We start from the raw sequence: 18,523 nt of genomic DNA on the forward strand, positions 1-18,523 counted from the left end.
TTTTGTTGTGTGCGTCTATTTGACTGTAAAGTTTACCTGATGTTCCCGATCCCGTACCTCAAGGGGACGCGATATAGAGACGAGACGAGATTCCCCCCTGACACTTGTGGAGAACCCAGAGGAGGAAAATTTTCCCCCTGTGATAATTGTCTACCCTTTAAATTTTTGTGAGGGAGATGGTCAAAGCGTCAGCACATATAAACTCGTGTCTCAGTAGTTAGTATTAGCTAGACTGGCTAGCCGTCGTAACGCATAGTGCACGGAGGGAATTCTGAGTGAAAAGTGTCGTATTGAGCAAATTGAATTTACCGAACATTATGACAATCGGAACTTGTTATTGTCAGTGTGACGTGTTCATGAGGTCCAATCGGTTGTATTACCAACTCCGAATGTCAGATCTTAGTTTATGCTTATAACGTTTATGCTGCACAATTTATGAGCGTGTAGTCTAGAAATACTTTCCATAGAATCACGCCTTTGTGTAAAATTCTCAATCAGCTTAATACAGTGTACGAATTCTTACTACGCTTTGGTGTGTTTTCTGTTTTTGGTATATCACATGTGTGGCTTGCCTGATATTTCTGACAATTAGAATAATAATTGACTGAGCTATGGAAACAAATTATGTATTTAATTGTGTATTTCAGCTTACCATCCAATGGGGTAAAAGCAGTTGGGCAATATTGGGTACTATGCCCTTGAAGAGAGAATGGATAGTCGCGGACATGCTAGAATCATCTGTAGTTAAAATTGTTGTCTAGCAGGATTAACAAGACTTGTGATGTTAAGTCATACCGTGCGAGAATTGTGTGTAATATATGAGATTAGTAAACTGTCTGGGGAATCAAGAGATTGTGTCAAATAGTGTGATTGAAGATCCTAATATCCTAATATCATGGGAACGAATCAAAAGATGATAGTACCATATAAGTAGGGCTTGTGCACAATTAACTGCAATTGCTGAAACACCACCCACGAGTAAGTCTTAATACGTGTTAACAGATATGCCTGCAGAATTTAAAATGTTAAAACACAATATTAGGCCTACCGCGCCGACCGACCTAATTTTTAAATTTTCCGACTTGAGGGCAACATAAGCTTTTTTGTAAACTTAATTTAAAATGTAATAGTTGATCCAGCTTTTGCTGTCATGCACACAGCAAACGTGTTCGCCATATTCGCTACCGTTGTACACATGCACGTACACACGATGACAAACACGGAAGTGAGAATACTGACAGCGCTAAAACAACGTGCAAAAGCCGTCGTTTTGTTTTTGATGTAAGCGGATGAGAGTTTTATTATAAAATGTCACGTTTTGTAAATTCAATACAATTTTGTGCATTTCATGTATTATAAATCATATTTACCACAACAAACGTATTGTTTTTTATTCACAATAATATTTTTATTTAATTAAGGAAATACTTGATGCGGCGATATTTTTAATATTGTTTACCAACTATCCGTCGTATCGCAAATGTCAAAATGGCCTGAAATGCAAAGGACATGTACAGAGGTTCAAAGTCGCCACTTATCCCCCGGGGACCCTAGGAATAAAACAACGGTTCGGGATCGTTCATTTTTAGAGGAAACACTTTTTACTGCTTATTTTTATCTACCTTTTACAGTGTAACCATACCCCTTCATATTTCTAACATGAGCTATTTGTCAGGAAATAGCTTAAAACAAAGGGAGTAGGTAAATGGCCCAGATAGGTAAATTCAAAATAAAACAGCCTCCTAATCTCATTGTAATATAATAAATATGGCAAAATAAGGAAAAATACGTTTGGAGATCAAACAAATCTTGTGTACAGGAGACGTATTTACTTTGTATTGATAATCAGACACATAAATCCAAGAAATAATATAGTGTCAATATGTTCAATAAAACTTAAAATAATACTAAAAGTGCCCTAGTACGTACGTATATTAAAGTTTTGTTTACAAAAATTCAAAAATTGAGCCACGTTCCATACTGTATTGCTTTGCTAAAATTTGTTCAACACTGGAGGCGCTATTACATAATAATCAATTTAAAAAAAAGTATTCAAAGTAGGGGGCGCTTTAGCCTTTTCATAAATCTTTCAAAATGTAAACGAACGCAAGATGGCAGTATATTTTTAAACGCAATTCAAATTGTGTACGCCTTCATCATCCAACTGTGAAATTCCTTACAACAGGCTTTCACAAATTATGAACATTGTATTAAAATGTAACTACATATTCTGAATTCAATTTGCTTTGGCAACTCAACAATGTATGCAAACATTGCACAAATGAATTAATAGTGCACACTGTTTAGCAATAATACCGATATAATTCAGATGTCACAACTTTCCGTCATAATTTAATGTAATGCGGCTCAATCAACACAACATTTTACTCTAATCATCAGAGCAATTTATTGTAGGTTGAAAAAAAGACTTAATATGTTTGATAAGAAAATTCTGAAAGACATTTGAACTATTGATAGAAGTGCAGAACAAGTAGATGTATTTTTGGGTTAAATAATTTAGATTACGTAGGTCATAAGGGGCCGGGGTCATGCCAAGCTGCGTCTATAAGATTCCTATGGAAATCTATACATTTTCAATAGTTTGTAAAGTCTATACATGTTGTGTTTGTGTGGTTATAATTAAACTTAATCATTTTCATTCTGTTTATTTCTTGAAGTATTAGTAAAATAATACGATTGTTATAATTTATTCAATTGAAAATTGATTAACACACAAGTTTCGTCTATAGTATTTTTATAGCTTTTCTGAATTTCTTAATAGAATTTTTGAAACTTGGAAGTTATTACTGAAAACATAAATTCTAAACTTACAGAACTGTGCAACTGGCATATATGTCACAGAAATTGTGCGTGATATGCATATGCAATTTTACTTAATGTTTTTATCACTTTCACCATGAAACACTGAAAATCACTGTGAATTTTGAGCATGTGTGTATGCAGTGATAGTAATCGCTAACCAGCTGACTGTTGACTTCAAAGGTGTGTCGTTTGTGTTTTATATTTGTTGGGTTATTAATATTACAAACACTTTATGAATCTGGTTTTGAAGACTTTTGTACAGTTAAATATAATTAAATTCTCATGTATACAGTTAGATGTTAATGCGATAGCAATTACAATAATTGTATTTGATTCTGATATTCTTAGCGGAAAATTTGGGTTAAAGTTTATTTATCAGAAATGTGCATACATTGAATGTGTAATTTAAGTATTTTTTTTTAAATAACGTGAAGTAGTGTTGCTGTTAAATACAAGTATAATGTAATACCACAGTTCAGCAACATACAGGATATTTTACATTTAAGATAATAACAAAGTTTGTAAATGTAGTATTCATTCAAAATTACTAAAACAATTAGGCATAAAATGATGAGTATGTAGTATAAATGTAACGTTCGAAACAGTCAATTGATGACTCCTATGTTTCTGGTGTAGCCATCTACGAATTCTTCAATGCGTATAACTTAATTTATAATCTTTAATTTTAATTTTAATAATCTACTTTTGTCATTGACTTTCATCATATATGTGAAGTTTTTCTGATATATGGTTGTTGCCATGTTTTATAGTTGGCTTTAGAATTTAAAATTATACAGATTTTTATAAAACAATTATAGTAATCTTTTCTATTCCTTTATAAACTATCAGTTATATATTTTTTATAATTTCTGTAAAAACATCTATAAAAATCTTCTAGTATATTATAAACTTCTTTGAAATTTTATATAATTTTTATAAAAGACTATCAGATGCTATAGAATTTCCATAAATGAAATATCTGTAAAATAAATTGAAAATGGCCTATTCAAATTGCTATAAGAATCTTTCTGTAAGAATATATTAAAATGCACTAGTTAGTCCGTAACAATGTGAGATGATTAACAGATTGCAGGGGCATCTACTGAGGTCAGAACCGGATAATTGGTATAATTTTGCTAAATCTAATATGTTTGGAAGGTAGTAGCTATTCCATAAAACATCTATGACGATTACATTGCATATATACTAAAACAATACATATATTTACAAAAAATTCAATTAAATTTTGTATTGTATATAGCCTCATCAGAATTAGGTGCTTTATGGATTTAAATAAATTAATTCGAAATATCTGTAGTGGCGTGCAATGGTCTCAGTGTTGCGTAGGTATCATAATCTGCAAGTGAGTGAAAGGTCATCATCGAGATAATAAATATATGCACAAAGATACATCCTATCTACATCGACGGATTTCAGGTTATTTGTATGGAAACAGTACCATGCCGTTTCCTGTTATAATATGATTGAATCAAGTCTTTAAAAGAATGTCAAATTTTAAAAACTATAACTAGTATAGTGGTTGTTGACGTTAATAGTGAATTTATTATTATCACATCTGTATATTATTTACTACCATACTTTAGACAACTAATTTTATTCAAATTTGTTACAATAAAAGCATTTATATTGTTGATATTATTGAAACCAGTGAGTACTATGATATCAAATGTGTTATTATAAGATGTGCTTCGACGCTTTGCAAAATTAAATTTTAAATAACAATTTTGTATTGCGGTCTGTAAAAAAAAGAAATGTGATGCTATAAAAATATATAAATTATAAACAAGTAATTCAATTCAAGCTGCTGTAATTGCCAATTCATATTCATTTATTTTACTAGTGATATAGCACAATATAATCTAATCAAATTAAGCCCCGCAAATACAATGGTGATGGAATTTCGAAGTAAATAAGTGTGGTAATAAAAGTCAATGGTCGAGGAGACGTTATTTTGACAACCAAATTGAAAAAGTAAATATTATCTTTTTCAAAAATCTCAAAAAAAGTCCCTGTTCTCTCTATTTAGTTTATTTAACGCACGACTAACCTTCACGGTAATGTATTGTTTCCGCGATCATGCAAATCTAGATAAACTCGTTATGAAAGTGATCATGGATACTATTAGTGTATTTTATGACATAGAAAGCACTACACACTCACTCGACACACGAGCCCTATCAATGAATTAGAAGATTCAACGATAAAAATATTCAAATTAGTAAATGTTAAGGGGGTTTATCATAGCAGTTATACATCAGTATTAAGATAAAAGTATTATACTTGAATTAGATATTCATTTATCCCTCTATATCAATGTTTCTAATGACATGGCATGATACGATTAGCGCTTGGGGTTAGAGTGCTACAACAAATTGACAAAGCGAACCGTTTATCCATAGATGTATTACGCCAAAATGTAAAATACAATAATATAATATGTTGTTTGAACACCGCCAATTTTACGAGCAGTTCTAGAAAACTAAGGCCAATACTAGTCTAATTTATTGAATGCTTATCATCGAATTGATAACAATTCTTAATAATTTATTTATTATAGTAGGCTACTACAGTAAAAATCCCGTATTTGCTATTGCTGTTTGGATTATTGATTTTTGTATTTCTAACTTACCATTAAATGCCTTCAAAACATTCGAATTTAGAGCAGACAGCCCTACCTATTGCTCAATGGCAAATCTGAATAATCCATTACAAGACTTTATATAATACCCTGGATGTTGGTTTTCCCAGTGTAACTAGGATCGGGCGAACTCACGAAATTGCCCAAGGACGTCTAGGATAACAGGAAATTAATACTGGCAATCAGTTTTATCTAAAATACTGTTCATTGAAAATAAATAACGATGCAAGGTGGAGACTTCATTATTACTTCATTATATAGAATCAGTCACCCGTACAAAATTACTGTACATGCTGTTCATAAATCTGTCACTCTGAGTGATGAAGGTATGCAATGCAGTACTTGTATCACAGTGTGAGTATATCAACTTCAATTCACTTTGTTTCATTCATTCATTCATTCATTAAATTATTGACTGCGTCTAAAACAATTACGCGTTGGCTTAGTAATGGCTAATATGCGGTTATTTGACAGTTGACTCTCAGAATATATACAAGCAATGTAGAAACAAATCTATCAACCAAAAAGCTGCTCCCTGGATCGTCTGAATGTTCTATTACCGAAGTTGTATAGACTAAATGCCCTGTTTCAGAACCTGGCGCAATGTCTTGCGAAATCAAATATAAAACACTGGCCAATTGTGTCCATCTAGATTCTAGCACAGCAAGCTAGCGATGCGGTAACCCCGTATTGACAATATACGTTCCCGGACCATTTTAGCATATTTCATTTGACTATTAGGGTATGGTTCTTCTATCCCTAACTATTTTCACGCAGATTTGTTGACCAAAGAAATGTCTACATACATACATACATAATGAAAATTGCATCTGATATCCAGATATTGTACCACGGCGATTAATCTAGATATAAAGTAGTGACTCTTGTTTTGGAGTCCTTCACTGTCATAATGTCACCAACATTGTAGTGACAATCCTTAAAGCAGGCCACTGGTTGGGCGGTTTCAAGTTTAATTCAAAGGAAAACACTTTGTCTTTCGGGCTACCAGTCATACGATATCAGCGTTCGGATTTCTAACCATATCAGGTTCACGTTTGTAGTAATAACTATCTAAAGGTAATTATGCAGTGCAGCTTGTCTACCTGCAATAACTTTACATGTAAATATATGTGAACTATTGAAATAAATAAATCTCATAAAACATGTAAACATTGAAAAAGGCACAATTATTCGAGTGTAATTTGTCAGTACGAAATTTCAGATGCAGTTGAAAGAGAATGAGATTTTCCAGGTTTATTTCAATATAAAATAAAAAAAAAAGCTGAAAACATGAGTAAAATTATTTAAATTATTCGAAACCTCAGAATTTCGTATGAACCTATGGCATTGGACCCTGGTTGGCGCGTTGCAAGCAAAATTACATCTGGCAATCAGACATCCCAGATTTATTTATACGTATCAGTATTCCAAGCGTGCAAATAACAATAGTGTCGATTGCAAAAAAATACTACGTCTACTGCCAAAACAAATAGTTTTTTCTTTATTTTACGGTGAATCACACTCAATGATTCCAAACAATATGCACTATCAAACAAAATTAAAGCATATACTCATTATTAAACATGCTCAACATTAATCAAAGTCATTCCCATGTCACTATAAAAGTTCAACAATCAAATAATAAGGCTTCTATTAATCATGGCAATTGGAATGGCGTAAATGTTATTAATGTTTTGGCGGTTAATGCACCCCTGACACATCGCCGATTGTATGCTGCATGCACACATGTAGAGTTTATATACCGTATCTGAGAAAATATATATTTATCAAATTTGTTTGTTTGTTATCAAACTATACGACATTTTCATTGAAATTATGCAACAAACTCCAATTACCTTCATTGTAATGCACGTAATGTATTTTGTAATGTATTATACAGTCCCACAAGTTCTTTAGTTCGTTAGGTTACTGTTGTCCTACTTTTCAGATAATATACACCTGAATCCTGGAGCAATTCCTTGTGGAAAATTAAACCAACAAAGATTATGTGCCTTTTGGAATATTCGGTTCTAATATCAATTTGTCAATTGTCCAGACAATTTAGCGAAACAAATCGTTCCTTACCTGCATCTAATTGCAAAACAAAATATGTTCATGGTAATATGTCGCAAATATCCCCTAAACAAAATATTAAAAACCTAGTAAAATTTATGTATTTTTTTTGCACAAAAATCATGCGTTCTTCTCGTCCGCAATTACGCAACTTGCATAACTGTTATCTAAAAGTACGATTAAGATTTCGCTATCGCTATCACTAGTTTGGAGATCTGGTAAGAGTCCCTGGCGCACAGTGTCAAGAACCCTTGTCTGGCCGGAGCCACAAAACTGTCCGTTAATTAACGATAGTGGGCGAGTAGGTGTACTTAAAAAAGGTTAGACCACGGCCCGTCGTTGATTGAGTGTTGTCACATGGTACGTGTGTTATGTAGCTCCTTTTGTATAAAATGATAATGTGCCAATGTCATGTAGATGTCACACCTGATATACGTATTTTTCTATATATATATATCAAAATAGTTCGGTTTTATAAAGCTGTAATTCAGCATATTTCCATATTATGCAATAAATATCACGGCAATCTGATTAGTCCATGCAAGCAGATTTCCACCATCGCAATATCGCATATCTTAAGATGTTTGTTAAATTTTCACAATATTTCTTGAATACCTATTAAAAATAACATGAACGTTGTTTCAGCTGTTTGCTAAAACGTTCGTAAATTACATCCACTTCTCAAATAGTAATTATGTTACCTATGCGTCTCCGTAAATGTAGCAGTGCCATCAAAACTAACCATATTTCTTAATTGCAACATCGTGAACTAACGGTAGTATGTCTTTATGCACAGCGATTAGTTATGCAAATGTTCTACGATGTGAAATACGGTCAATGTTTTTAAAATTTAAAAACTTATGAAATTACTAGGCTCGTTCAATCTGAAATATCAGGGTCTCTCATGCGATATTCTATATGTATCACATAAATGTATTACTATAGAAATCATGCAACAATTATTGTGCAGATTTTCCCAAAATATTAATATCACTGCACTTTGTATCAAATTATATCAATATAGAAATTTAATATATTAATATTTTTGTTTTGAATTTGTTTTGGAATAATTGTATTGTCTAATTACACTTTCTAGTATTCACTAATGTTAAACACTTAGAAACAACATGAATTCATTTAATAACATTTTTCTAAACCATTTTGCTAGATTGCTGGTGCTTTGACTAATAGATATTGTGGAGGATATTTTACCATGTGCAATTAGTTACCGGCTATGCATGATTTGTCGCTAAATTGACTGGACTATACACTTACTTCTACGTGTCAAAAATGAGCTCTGCAAATCTGTGATTATTATTGGAGTAAAGCCTTCAATATTAAAAACTACAGAGGAATTTTTTCAGTTTTCAATCATCCTGAAAGAAGTAGAAGAACAGCTCATAAGCATGAATACTCGCTTGCTGAAATCTGGAGCATGTATTGCGCCATCGCCGTCATAGAAACTAAATTGATTGTAGCCTATCGGACTGTAAATCGACGAAAATCATCCCCGTTTAAAAAAAAGTTAATGAAACATGTCCTTATGAAAAAATATGTAACTTCTGGATCAGAATGAATAACTAGTTAGCAGCTGCCAATCCAACTGCAGAAAACAACATGCCATCACATCATTAGTTTACATTGTTAACGTAAGAAATAGTAGAATATAAATCAACCGAAGATCGTCTCGGTAATCTTTTCATTGAATTACGTAAATTGGTTTGTACTATTGATTACGCCATTCTGCTGAATAATCTTTGTTCTATGCAGTTAGGCGATGCGTGCATTACAATGATGTAAAGCGAATTATCTAACCGCACTCACATTTTGTTAAAACTTTATGAATCTGCAACCAATAACATTGGCTTCCCTTCAAGTATTCTTTTCATTTTGTTTCTTTAATTAGAGTTCAGAAACGGCAAAAGAGAGTTTTTGGTAGTGAATATAAGCCCTCGATAGAGAAAATTAGCATATATGGCCGCAGATAATAACCGAGCGTCAGCCCCGTTGATATCCGAATTATAACATCATCACGGATGATAATTTTGAAAATATAATACCCTGATTTTCATTATATATTTCGTTATATATTGAATCCCAAGTGGATTTGGGGTTTTAGGCACAGATGAACAAGACGCATAACCAAATCGACACCAATTCCAATATATTTCAACAAACTGGGTTATACCAACCATACATCATTCTGCCATATATACGAAGCAAAAAAAGCAAACAAAATGTTTTAGTTGTGATCCTTTGCATTTAAGCCAATTTATAGACAGACGACAAGCTCGGTAAGTGGTAAGGATGGCCGGGTCGATAACGTCCCAGGGTTTGATTCGAACCCTGTCTCGCAATAAAAGCAAGGGATTTTTCTCGCAAAATGCAAAATAATGTTAGCATTTTTTGGAATAGTAATTCGTAGTAGTACTTGCATCAGGCTTCCTTGTTTTGATCAGTTGATTATAGAATCGCAATCACTATGAACAGTGCTTACAGTCGTCTGATTTAGAATCAGTTAGATATGTAGTCTCAGTTTCGGAAAGGATCGCACGTCTTCTAGACCTTGTTTAAGATATAAACCTAAAGTCCTAATATATAAGACCATGCTTCAGCCAATAATATGGCTACCGGAAAATACCGGAAGTCAATAGCTTAGGTTAAATTTTATTAATGAAAGTTGAAGTACTACCAACATTATTCTTTCTGGTTGTTAATTAATTAATTAATTAAAACACCATCGTATTGCATACATGTTTTCGTTGCGAAATTAATAGTATATAAAAATGACTCTTTATTCATCAAATTCCGTTTACGTTTGTTATTACTTCAATTAATTTGTCTGGAGGAAGTCTGATAAATTTGTGTTACCTGTTATTGCTATTGAAGCAACCTATTCCAGCTTGATCTTTTGACCTATTTCCCCTGTTGCTTAATTGCTTAATCATGGTCTGGATTAGAAATGAGTGACACGTGACAGACTAAAATCATGCGACAAGACGTTTCAAATTAATTTATAGGGTGGAAGGTGTGACAAATCTTACTGTAATATGCCCATCGTTTTTGTCTGATTCATTGTGACATAATCGTAGGTGAAATACAACATATCGGACAACTGCCAAATATAAACAGCAACGTTGACCATGCTATATTACAAATATCGTTTGCATCACGCGTGTCCGTGATAAATGAAATTTGTCAATAGGTGGTTCACATCATTTATGACACGTTATATACAGATGAAATGTACTTTTTACGAGCATTTGATATTTAATACATTTTAATAACCTAGTATAATCGCCCCCAGAACATTTAGATTGTGTATTATATCTTTAATTATATTAATCTATATATAAATATATGTTTCAATTGATACATAATGCAGTGTCTGCATTCATTTCAGCGTAGCAATCCGAGACGACTACATTTATTATTACTGCAAATGTTCAATTATTCATTTAAATGCATTTTGCCAATATCATGCCCAGCAGCACTTTGGCTATAATGCAGTATAATTGGTAGTTACTATGATGGCACATACTTATTGTCTATTTCAAAGCTGGCGTACTCACTCATCAATATTTCTTATAAAAAAAAGTATAACTCGTTAAAGATCCAATCAACCTAATGTGACAAGCTAAACATACATAGTAATTACTTAGCAGTTCAAAGGAAATTCCAATCACCTTTATAAATTACATGTCAGGAACTGTGTGCATGATCATCGAGTATTATGTGGATTGTGTAGATTAACCAGTGTGTACAACAGCAACGACGTCTCCACTTGATTTTCTAGCAAAACAAAATACGATGAATTAAACTGTTGTGTTCATCAAATACGACCTTCAGCTTGATGTGATTGTAAAACAAAATAGGCGAGACGCTGACATCAGTCAAGACATATGTAGTTTGAGACCCTGGTTGATGCATTATTACAGTTAAGTAGACGTTATCGGGTCACTTCATCCGACTGCTGTTTCTGTATTTGATATTTTATTACAATTCAACGTATGTATATATATATACGACACACGATGGTGCTTTACTTCATCATACTGTTGCAAACTTACATTTGAGTCGAAGTACATATATATAAATATATACATATATATAAGCAGGATTTTGATTATGATTTCTCTGATTGTTAGGTGGCCAATCAGGCACAATATTTTACCTAGCTTCGCATTAACTTCAGGAACACATCATCTATTGTATTGGTCATAGAAGAGATACTGATCTTGATAGTATATAGTTGGCCGTTGATGGCGGTATTACCTGAATGAAATCACGTAAACTATTAGTCTGGGGATCGAAAGCCAATAACCTGGATTGTCTAATTGCACATCAGCTGAATAACTAAACGAATTTTAAATCATTTCTGAAACAGCCAGTACAAGCACAAATTGTGGTATTTTTTTGCAGGCAGATTAATTTCATTAATGAAACGAACACATAACATTTATATATATTTATTCAACCATACCACGGATCGTGCTCATGTACATCTAAACAATCGAGTATGCTTGAAAAATATTGTATGTATACGATACAAAAAGTTATATTTAGCAATAGGCTAATTGCATTCACTGAAAATTGAAAGCACACTGTTCTCTCGCCTGCTATCATCATTACGTGTTGTCTTGCTCACAAGAGGGCGCGTGTCTGAGTGTACAACACATAACTCATAAAATATAGAGCGTGTGCTCAACGAAAATGAGGTTAAGGCGCTGGTCGCTTGTAATATACGACCGTGATCAGGGAGATTTCCTCTGACGAGATAAGTATAAAACGAGAAAGCTATGTCTCCTAAGATTACGATCGGTTTGCTTGTCGGTTATACGGGATTTGAACCCAATATGCGTCTAGGCACATGTAATCTGTCATAAGAAGTCAGATAGATGAATTGTGCACCGGTGGCCGTATATTAAATACATGACTTGTCAGGGGATCTTCAGACGTCGAATACTCGTATTTGTTCGTTATAAAAAGAACGAATTCTATTAATTTTTGAGTTGTGCTTTTGTACTTGTGGATGGTGAATGACGCTTGTTTGTTTTAGGTATTCAATCATATAGTAATAATAACATGTCAGTATGCACATGCATATAGTTTACACGGGGTCACTTGATGAAGTTTGTCTCGAAAGTGTAATATAAGTAGAGGGACATGAATAGTAATATTTTTTCTCCATCAAAAATCGTTGACGCACGCAATAGATTCTCCGCACAGAATGAAAGCAGGGTTTTAGTCAATATATAATATAATTTTCACGTGTAATAATACGATTGTTTTGTGGACTAACACGCGCATATCTACATATAATAGAAAACTATGAATTTTAATGAGTACAGCGACTGGATAACTGTATATGCTCCGTGAGCGTTTAGACGCATACACATATTTGAATTGATTTTGTATTTGATCTTTTAACAATTCTTCTGTAATATACACATGACTTTTATGTAATACCTAACATGGTCAGTATCTCGTTGTCTGGTAATCTTAACGTGTAGTTTGTTTCGTTTTAACCCAATAGCTAATATAATTAAAAGTATTCGTGTGAATTTATATCTAAGAATAAACATGCTAAATTGAACTGAATTCGCAACAATATTTCTGTTCTACACTACAGTCATCAAATCGACTGCAACATTATTCCATATACAGTGATGTCGTTTCGTGTCCTACGCTTCGGACAGAGTACAGCGTTTTGGCAGAGTAGAGTATTTCCTGTGGAGCAGATGTGTTTCCTGTGTTGTGCACGAAATCAACTACAATATTATCGCATATGCAGTGTGTGTTTTTTCTACGCTGCAGGTACTGAATCGACTGTTACATAATTCATAAGGTCACTTCCTTGTTACTTTCTTTCTTAATTGTTATGCCTTCCACTCAAAGCAAATTTTAGACGTGTAATAATATATTACTCAGATCAACCAAAGTTTTTAGATTTACCAAATCGTATAAAAGCATGGAGTTCAATCAGCTCCCGTAAATAAATTCTTTACTTTGTGCGACGTTAATGCGTGTCAATGAGGTTTTTAACCTGCACTTAGAAGATGAAAAGACTACAATACGTCATTCCTGCAAGCCGAATTGCGCATGGGTCTGTTGTGTACTGCTAGTGTACGAGTGTGTATTTTGATTGGTGCTTGATATAATAATATATAAAGCTGAGAGTTTGTAGTATCAGCTTTCGAAGTTCAATGGAAGAACTCACAGATAGTGATTATCATAATTTCAAAATTCAATTGAGCTCTGTGTGGGTTTTCAATGATTTGTTTACTGTGCCTACGATACAGCAACTAACATTGTTTCTTGGTTTGTGTAGATACCATTGAAAATTTCCAAATTTAATTATGTTTGACAGCGTTTCCAAATAATATAATTTATGTTCTCAGTCAAAAGCCACAGCGTGAATGAAATTACGTACTGTTTGGATTTCATCAGCAAATAAAATTATCATACACTTGCTGATTAAGGTTCAATAACGATGAGTTTTTGTCGTCATTATCATAGTAAATTGCAAAGTAACACATTTAATCGACAAAATACACCACACTATAATTTTCAAGGTTAATGTAATTGTTTGTACAGTTGGCCATAATGTATTTACACGTACTGATGCGCTAAGAAAGCAAGCAAATACAAATCAACTAATCCAGACTCTTCGTATTGGTAGACGAATTATATAATCACTATGGTGAATTAAGTAGAAAACGAAATTAATTGACAAATGTACGCTTATAATACTTTAATTTTTCATATAATTGAATTACAACACAATTTGCACTCTTGAAATGTGATTACTCCTTCAATTATTTACAACACTATACAAAGCAGCGGTATGGTTCAGATTAATGTTATCAGCAATTACACCAGCACTGCTACATTTTACATGCAAATGCGACGATACACAGTAATCGGAACAAAGCTCAACGTAAAAGAAAACAAAAATGACTGCTATTTCCTTTGTATGTATATTATCTCACCTATTTCGTCAACGTTGAATGAAAAAACTAAACATTACTAAAACCATTATCATAATATTAATACATATGTTTTTCATAATTAGTAAATACGTCATTGCGTTGTTGTCAATTCATAATATTTACGTTTTCCTAATTTACCCGAATATTTGTATATACAGTTATATTATATTTCACTTTTAGTGAAGCATACTCGTAGTGATACGTACTGTAACTCCCCATGCTTTAATCTGACGGATACACGGTATTTCACCAAATGAGTTCTTATAACAATGTGCCAAAACCAAGAGACCTCGCGCGATATTACAAGATAAGAACAGCCTATGATTTGTAGGTGACATCATGCAATTAACCCCATCTTCAATGAAGATCATCTTCCAATATTGTGTGTAATAACGGATGGCGTTACGTGTTCATCCGGGACAATGACGCCATTATACTGGGATTTTTGTCAAGACAGAAAACAAGTCAATCTTACTAATTCTCGAAAGACTGTTTACGGTTCGTGTGGCGACTCGAGATCAACCGTGCCAAGCAAGTGATTACGTAGTTATGGCAACATAACATCTGAAGTTTGTATCGTGGGACCGTTCACCCTGTGATAGTGTATAATTAGATGTCATTTAAATGACTAAGACAGAGGTCATATGAGAAAATGTCATCATGTTTTTTGCTATGGGTACTGTATAGTTGGGTATCAATTAATAGTATTGGCAAATGAATATTCAATGATTAAACTTACAATTGGAGATAAAATACTAATTAACTAGGATTGGAAACATGTACTGTTCTATCTTAACCAGTATGGATACAGTCATATTGGGATCATTCAGATAGAGAAATACTCAAAACACGCTAAATGTTTTGTTGTGATGTCGCATCTACGTATCCAACGTAAAAATATTCGATAATAAAAAACGATAAAATGATATATCGTTTATGTTGCAAGCTTCCTTCAATGCAACACAAGTAATTAACTAAATATGCAGATTGTTTTAATGTGCTTTTTCATACATATTGCCTTAACAACATCAACATAAGTGTCAGTTGTAATCTATATGTATTCATGAAACACTTTTCCACGATAGAGTCAATAGGGTCGTGGTGGTTCCCAACTTATTTTATCACGAAGAATCAATATGCGCAAAGCAGAACTACGTGTTTCACTCCAGAACTGTTTCAAAAGGATGGTAAATAATAAAACTACAAACAGAAAATAATCCAGTATTTTTTTTTTGCATTTCGTTGCTTGTTTGGCAAACTAAACTAAATAAATAAATAATGTTTTCATTTTCAACCAAGCCGCAAAGAAATACGAACTAGCGAGAATACATAGTTTATGTCGTGTCGTGTGTTTTTCGTAATTTCAAATTTTGGGCAGTTGTAGTGACTTCAACTTAACTGAGTAATATATTCAGAGACTGAGTTCTGTCACGTTTGGCAGTCTGGGCTTGTAAGAGCATTCCGTGTTGCCCATATTGATACTTGCCATCATACTAGAGCTGTTACCGAGAGTCGATCGCACGGTGCCTGTCACACCGTAGTCGGACTCTTCTTGTCGGCAGCAAAACGCTAAGTAAAATGCTCGCCTGCAACGTGCGCTGGTGATAGTGTATATTATTGGATTTATAGATGAGTTAATCAGTAGGAACCATTTGGACAGAGCGTACATGCAGATCGTAAAGTGCCCACCATGTGGCATGTCTGAGCCGGTCATTTTCCATATCACATGTAATACGTATTTATAAAATGCTGGCAACATACAGATGAAAAACACTACAGATATAGCCATACACGTGACAAGCACTTGCTTCTCATCGGATTTGATTTTTTTCGACTGTTTACGATCCCGCAGCCGTTTGACGGACTGTCTAAAATTAGTAATTGTCAGAGTGTACATAGTGGCAACGGTAACCATAGAAACAAGGAACATCAATGCATAAGTAATGTAGACCGCGTATTCTGCTTTCTGTAACATGGTCGGATGTGATTTTAACAGAGTGCATTGTAGAATTCTCGGCATAGCAAATAGCACGCCCAGTACCCAGGTTGTGCAGATGAGAGACATTACTCGACCTTTTGTTTTTAGCATCATGGCCTTCAGTGGGTTGCAAATACCCAGGTATCTTTCGATGCTGACGATGGTAACAACCCATAGCGATACGAATAACAGCGTCGTGTGTATATAGTTGATGGCACAGTTGAGATCCCGAGTGAGAACTTCACGATCCACCAGCGTGCTCACATAAACCAGTAAAACACTCAAAAGCAATAGCATGTCAGATGTAGCTAAGTTCACTAAATATGCGTTCGTTAGTGTTTTCATATAGCGTACGCGAGCAAACACAAACACGAATGCTCCGTTAAAAAGCAGGCCAATGAAACAGATCAGTATACCCACTACATATAAGGAAGTTCCAGTTGCACCACACGTAAAACCATATTGTTCCCCGCCACTCTCTTCCATCTCCACGGTGATATTTGTGATGTTCATTATGGCATGCGAAATAGTTAACTGAAAAAAAAATACGCAAGAATGTTCACCTAATTGCCGGAATACAATACTAAATTGATAATGGCTCTGACAATACAAAGTACACTAATTGTACGCACATGTGGCCGGACAGCTTTTGTACATGGATGAAGTGGTTAACTACCTAGGCAGGTACTTAGAAACATCGTCATGCCGGGGTACGGATTGGAAGTTGTAACTGACGACGTTGCTGGTAATTTGAGAGAGTTGATTACAACCAACGGGAAACACAGCGGAAGAAGAATGCGCTCTGATTGTGTTTCTCGCATACATGCATAGTATAACGCTTTGCTTATCTTTAAAACATGACTTTCAATATATATTGATAAACGTGTAATTGGTATCTGATTAAAAATAAAGAGAACGGAATTCAGTCATTAAAGGTACATGCATGAGTTGACCACGAAGACGTGATAGTAGTTAGTCGCAGTGATAAAACTACACTATTCTCATAAACAATGTACTGCCGCGAAGTGAAATGAACATCGTAACTAATCTGTATGGCATGTGTTGTTACGTTTTACATACTGTTATTATAATAAATTACAATATATCGCGATGGGTCATATTAGTCAGTGTTACAATGGAATTATAAATGCAGAACAGGTTGTATTTGTCTAATTGATTCGAGATTATTGGGATCAATATGTGATTCTAATATTTATTTCCAGAAATAATTAAATTTATATTATTCGAAAACATATATCAGCTATCTTGATTGTTTTGTTCCCATGGCACGTTTCAAACGAAGCATTTTATTAACTCGATGTATTAGCTCTAATCATTTTGAATTAACATGAATCATTGATTTGGAAACAAAGTAATTGGTTTGGTATTACTTATTTCTTTGTTGTCTGCATTTTATGTTGAATGAACACACTCTAGCACGGACTTACCGTTGTTCATTACTAAAACTACTGAATACAACATGTGGTACTGAGAACATAGTATCTAACATTGGGATAATAGGCGGAACAATTTTAGAACTGATCATGGAATAAAGTATCAACCATTATGATTACGGAGATACGGGAGGATTACTTTTTCCACCACATCTATCTGAATGCCACACATATATTGGATTTACCTACACGTTTGTAATACGGCTGTTAGCCACACGGCACATAAACATGATTGGACATGAGATACAACTTAAAACCTCTCACCTTAAAATCCAATCTGCGTTTGTTACTACAGTACTCTGCAAAACGAGTCCGATGTGATGCGAATCGTCATGTGGATGGACTAAATGTTGTCGAATAAAACACAGTGATTATGAACGATAGCATTTGCATTCTAATGTGACAATTTGAAGACATTTCCCATGATGCATCAGTTAGACTCCATCTCATCTGGATCTGATACATTCTGACATGTGATACGAAAAAAACCCCACACAGGCTGTGTCTTCAATAAGACAAAATGAGGATGTAAGAAATACAAAAT

General features: G+C 33.9%; 1 protein-coding gene across 1 annotated transcript; it reads right to left on the bottom strand.

The window, feature by feature from the left end:
• Positions 1-15,777: 15,777 nt before the first annotated feature.
• LOC102808892 (somatostatin receptor type 1-like) lies at positions 15,778-17,038 on the bottom strand. The gene has a single exon (XM_006812885.2). The coding sequence runs from the start codon at positions 17,036-17,038 to the stop codon at positions 15,959-15,961; it is 1,080 nt and encodes a 359-aa protein (XP_006812948.1). The 3' UTR covers positions 15,778-15,958.
• Between the last annotated feature and the right edge of the window lie 1,485 nt (positions 17,039-18,523).

The sequence above is a fragment of the Saccoglossus kowalevskii genome, chromosome 3 (assembly GCF_978046115.1).
Source record: "Saccoglossus kowalevskii chromosome 3, keSacKowa6.1, whole genome shotgun sequence".
Taxonomy (NCBI): Eukaryota; Metazoa; Hemichordata; class Enteropneusta; family Harrimaniidae; genus Saccoglossus; species Saccoglossus kowalevskii.

What these genes read in the sequence shown, in the direction of transcription:
- LOC102808892 (XM_006812885.2), bottom strand. Translation starts at nt 17,038, where the DNA reads ATGAACATCACAAATATCACCGTGGAGATGGAAGAGAGTGGCGGGGAA.